Source organism: Nicotiana tabacum, unplaced genomic scaffold, assembly GCF_000715075.1.
Source record: "Nicotiana tabacum cultivar K326 unplaced genomic scaffold, ASM71507v2 Un00001, whole genome shotgun sequence".
In the NCBI taxonomy this organism is placed as follows: domain Eukaryota; kingdom Viridiplantae; phylum Streptophyta; class Magnoliopsida; order Solanales; family Solanaceae; genus Nicotiana; species Nicotiana tabacum.
In genome coordinates this window covers 2,716,975-2,722,359 of record NW_027438239.1, presented here as the reverse complement: position 1 = coordinate 2,722,359, position 5,385 = coordinate 2,716,975, and the positions used below count along the sequence as shown (strand labels likewise).

General features: G+C 35.2%; 1 protein-coding gene across 1 annotated transcript; it reads left to right on the top strand.

The window, feature by feature from the left end:
- The first annotated feature begins 450 nt into the window (after positions 1-450).
- On the top strand, positions 451-3,397 carry LOC107797497 (transcription factor bHLH25-like). The gene is made up of 5 exons (XM_075248587.1): positions 451-511; positions 601-652; positions 825-1,373; positions 2,072-2,452; positions 2,785-3,397. The coding sequence occupies exons 3-5, from the start codon at positions 828-830 to the stop codon at positions 2,857-2,859; spliced, it is 1,002 nt and encodes a 333-aa protein (XP_075104688.1). The 5' UTR covers positions 451-511; positions 601-652; positions 825-827; the 3' UTR covers positions 2,860-3,397.
- The last annotated feature ends 1,988 nt before the right edge of the window (positions 3,398-5,385 follow it).

Genomic DNA, 5,385 nt, shown 5'->3' with positions numbered 1-5,385 from the left:
CCCGCGAAATCTGGAGGATGATTTTTTAGGATGGTATGGGAACATTATGGAGAAAATATACAGCTTAATTTGTTGTACTCTTTAAGTTTTTCCACTTTTAAATTGTCAATGGCCAGGTGGAGGAATATAATAGGAAAATTTATAGAAATACTAGTAGCATCATCATTATTCATATATAGTAGCCCCAAAAGTCTTAGAAACTCCTAATAAGACAAAAAAAGCAGATTAAATAAATCCTAGCTTTCACCAGCTTAAAGCTACCCATTAAGATCTACTTGCAAATTTTTATTTTCACACCCAATGGTTTGAATTATAATTATTATTACTATATTTTAATGCCACAAATTAAAGCCGGTTCACATCAACCACCCCGTGAAGACAGAAGAAAACGAAGATAGTGACACTTAAATATATGGGGAAGAAAATAGTATAAATGGCAACAAAAAGTCTCCAAAAGTAGAGGAGTTTGAGATTGGTAAAAGATAAGCTTTGTCCTTTCTCTTAATTAAAAGTAAGTCCTCAGTTCCTTAAACCCTTATATATTCTACTTTTATGGCTACCCATTTCATATTTTAATTTGCTTCTTTTGGTCTTTTTCAGGATTTCAACACTTAATTTGCTTCAGGGAATTTTCAAGAAACTTGGGATAATTGTAAGATAAATACTTCTATGCAGTTTAATTAATTTTTGGAGTTTTTAAAGAATATATATATATATATATATATATATATATATATATATATATATATATATATATATATATATATATATATATATAGTAGAAGTTTGGACCTAGATTTGATATATATATGTTTGTGTTGCAGGAAATGGAATATCATGGTTTTAATCAACAGTGGCCAATTAACTCATTTGATGAGCTCAGTGCAATATCTATAGCTGCTTCATTTAGTGAAAATTTGCATGAATCTTTCATTTCTCAGCCAGATTTTGGGCTTAAGAGACCTGCAGAAATGTCCCAAAATATTTATCTTGAAAGGCCATTGAAGAATCCTAAAACTAATCAGAGCTGGAATAATTCCTATGAAAATGATCATATTTTGAGCTCCCATTTGATCAACTCAAATAATTACACTAACCAAGTTGTGAATGTGAAGCCTAAAGAGGAGATGAGTACAATATCTTCCAACAGCAGTATAACATTTGCAACTGAGCATCAGAATATGGTTTCTCAAGAATCTTTTGCCAATCAGAATTACATGTTTAAGGCTAATTGCCAAGGAGCTAAGAGTACTGTTAGTACAAATGGGAAACTAACACAAGCTCAAGATCACATCATTGCGGAGAGAAAAAGACGCGAAAAACTCAGCCAAAGATTCATTGCTTTATCTGCTCTAATTCCTGGACTCAAAAAGGTACGCACTAACAATAGCTATTATCAAACTAATTAGTTGCCCGAATACAGTGGCGAAGCTAGAAAATTCCCAAGGGTGTTCAGACCTGAAAAAAGTAAAACAAATTAAGACAAAAGGTGTTCAATATATATTATATTTATCTAAAATCTAATATTTTAGATAAATACACAGTGTAATTTTTCATAATATTTCGACGATGGGTCAATTGACCTCCCTTAGCAAAAAGGTGGCTTCACCCATGCACGCAGAGTTGACAAATGAATGGGTTGGTCAAACTTGGGCAAGCCAAATCCGTCCAAAGTTTGCTCAGATGAAAATAGGATATAATCCAACGGGCGAGATCAAAATAGGATATAATCCAACCCTTCCAACGTTACAAAATTTATCTTCCTTTTTTTTTCTTTTTGAAAAAAATTAGTAAAATTTAATATATTTTTCTTAATTATGATCTTAGTTTCTTTCATATTTACAAAAAAAAAAATCCAAATTTCAATTTGTATAGTATTTGATAGCATTTTGACTTGGGCCATTGGGTTAAACCATTTTGACCCAATAATTTGATGGGTCATTTTGGTTCAATCAACAAAGTGATCATAATTCAACTTGATTAGAGTTGGACGGGTTGGACTTAATTTTGTCACCTCTAAATACTCTGAAAAAGTACTCATATTATTTATTTATTTTTATCTGCTGAATAGATGGACAAGGCTTCTGTTCTAGGAGATGCAATAAAATACTTGAAACAACTCCAAGAGAGAGTGAAGACACTTGAGGAACAAACAAAGAAAAAATCTGTGGAGTCTGTTGTATTTATTAAGAAATATGAACTTTATGGAGATGGTGAAAATTCTTCTTCAGATGAAAACTACTCGAGTGGTACTCTACCAATTGATGAGCCACTCCCAGAAATTGAAGCAAGATTTTCTGAGAGAGATGTCTTAGTTAGAATTCACTGTGAGAAAAAGAAAGGGTTGGTTGACAAAACAGTTGCTGAAATTGAGAAACTTCATTTATCAGTCATCAATACCTGTGCCTTGTCTTTTGGAACTTCTGCTCTTGACATAACTATAATTGCTCAGGTATATTATTTCAAGTTTAATTTCTATACATGCATGTAAGATTAAGCAAATAATTTGCACAATGTAAGTAATTATAAACAAATCTCTATGATATACATTAATTTGTAACATCGTAATAAATTAGAATGATAACTAATCTACTACTATCTTGTATTAAGTACATTGATAGTGTAGTAAAAAATTTAAAAATCACTGTTCGTGAATATAACTTAAATCCTAAGTACTACTATTTTTTACGTTCTTGATGTTTTCTCTTTTCCCATGGTAAGGCTATTTAATTTTTGTGTTCATTTTTACCTTCCAAATTCTTAAAAAGGCTTAATTCCATGCAGATGGATGAGGAATTTGCAATGACCGTCCAGGATTTTGTCAAGAATTTGCGCTCTGCTCTCAAAATATTTATGTGAAGGTTGTGAATCGTCTATCGCAGTTTCTTTTAATTAGAGTGTTTGGTATGTCGGAAGTTATTTTTGATGAAAATATTTTCCGGAATACTGTTAATTATCATTTTCCTGTTTCTTGGATATTTAGGCTTGTAAGGTCTACTTCACCCTTTAAAACCATGTCCATTTTAAGCTTGTTTGCCGTGGGGTTAATTCATTTTGTAGGGAGGATTTTTTACTTTTTTGCATGGTTAATTTGTTAACCATGTTCAATTTATCCAACCTGTTGTAAACATAGATGACCCTATGGCTTAGGCTTTTTTCTTTTCTTTATACATATTTTTCCACAAGGAAGGTTGAGAAATTCAACGAGTACCAAGTGGTCGGAGAAAGGGACAAGAAGGTTTTTTTAGGGGTGAAGAGGCAGACGGGCTTTGTACCATTAATTTATGTGTTTTGTCAATGTTTTAGAGATCCTCTTGAATTATCTTTTGGAGGGTCTCTTTCGTTGTTATGTAATGTCATTTGGTTTATGATTTAGAATAAAACCACGTTATTTTCAATCTCCTATTTCTTTGCTATTTAAGTTGATTCGTGAATTATTAATACACTATCCCTTTTAATTAAGTTATTCTTGTGTATATCTTATGCTATTTCTAGAAAATGAATTACTAATTGCATCTAAGCTGTTGTGTTTACACCCAATACATTGACAACTTAGTTCTCTTTTTTCGTTTGTGCTCCGGGTACAAAGAACTTATTTCTCTACTGTTGTGTGTAATATTCCGGATATATGAATTTGGCTATGATTCGCAAGCTTGCATAACCGGAGTTTATTTCTAAGAACTATACTAATTTAATTCAAAATAGTGCATAAAAAAGAAGCGAAGAGAGTTATATGAATCACTTTTTTTCAATTGAAAAAGTGAGAAGAAAATATTGTTTAGGTCCGATTTAGTATAACTATTATTTTGGAACGTCACACAGTAAAAAAAGGTATATTATATCAGACAGGGCGTATCTAGAGTATAGTATATGGGTTCTCGGGAACTCAGTAACTTTTGTGTATGTATACGGTCGAAATAGATTTCGGTTTTCCTACGTTCGATCGAGTTCGAATGGTAAGCAACCGGAGTGGGATTTTGGGATGAGTTTCGAAGGCAGTACAAACGAGCCTCGAGTCCAAAGGCTGATCGAGGAGTCGGCTCGATACTTTTATCGAGCTCGTGACCAAATCGATCCGCAAGGTATTGCTTCGAGGTCAGAAATGCGCTACGCCCACCTCGGAGGTCGAACTCAAGCCAAAACCGCGGGTTCGACCCAATAACGAGTCTAAGCCAGTGTCGAGCTCACAGACAAGAGCCGTTACAACCATACTAAGAGAGAGAATTTTGGCGGGAATCGAGGAAGAGACAATTCATCATGGGTCCTCCACTATATGCTTTATTTTATTATAAATGAAGTAGTATCCCTCTATTATAGGGGGAGGGGAATCCTTGTAAGCAGGACACGACAGAGAATACACTGTAACAAAAGATCACTTCTCATATTGAAAAATATCTTCTGATGCTTGTTTATTTTTACCTTATTCATTCTTTTGCTCACTATTCCCATTCTCATAGACAATAACACTCATATTTCTATTTTCTATACGATTTGTATCAAATTGTATCGTATATTCTTAGAACCATACACAAATTTAACGTTATCTGATTTTTCGGGTAAACAGTTTGGCGCCCACTGTGGGGCTAAGGATAACGGTGGTTGTTTGATATAAATCTGCAGTACACACCAGTTTACAACTTCGAATCAGCAATGGCTTTACCTATCGACCACGAAGCCAGCCTTCAAGATGAAACCAACAACTTGGTACCCGGGACCGGAAGGCCACTTGACGATGGCACTGAGGCTCGAATCGAAGTACCAGAAATTCGAGTCGAAGTACCGTTAGATGTCAATTCACAAGTGGCTCTTGAGGCGAACCAAAGTTCCGAACCGGAAAAAAAGCATTCAGGGTGGTACTCGATCCGTAGCTCGAGACACCCATAACGTGGGGGAAATCGGAGTTAGCTTGCGCATGATCTTCGAGATGTTACAAGCTCAACAAGTAGCGATAGCTCAGTTGTAGAGCCAAACTCATATACAAAGCAGGCCGGATCCCAATCCGCTTCGAGAAACCACCCCCAGAACGGAGCCCGCCATAGTGAAATCAAACGAGCAAGAATCGGGGACCACTCCCGAAATTACTAAATTGCTCGAGGAACTCACAAAACGAGTCGAAGCCAACGATAAGAGAGTGAAAAAATACAATGCCAGGGTCAATCATATCCCGATAGCTCCGCCAATGATAAAAGGGTTGGATTCGAAAAAATTCATACAAAAGCCTTTTCCCTCGAGTGCGGCCCCAAAACCAATCCCCAAAAAATTTCGTATGCCCGAAATTCCCAAATATAACAATACGACCGATCCTAACGAACATGTCACCTCTTACACATGTGCCATCAAGGGTAACGATCTGGAGGACGATGAGATCGAATCCGTGTTGTTGAA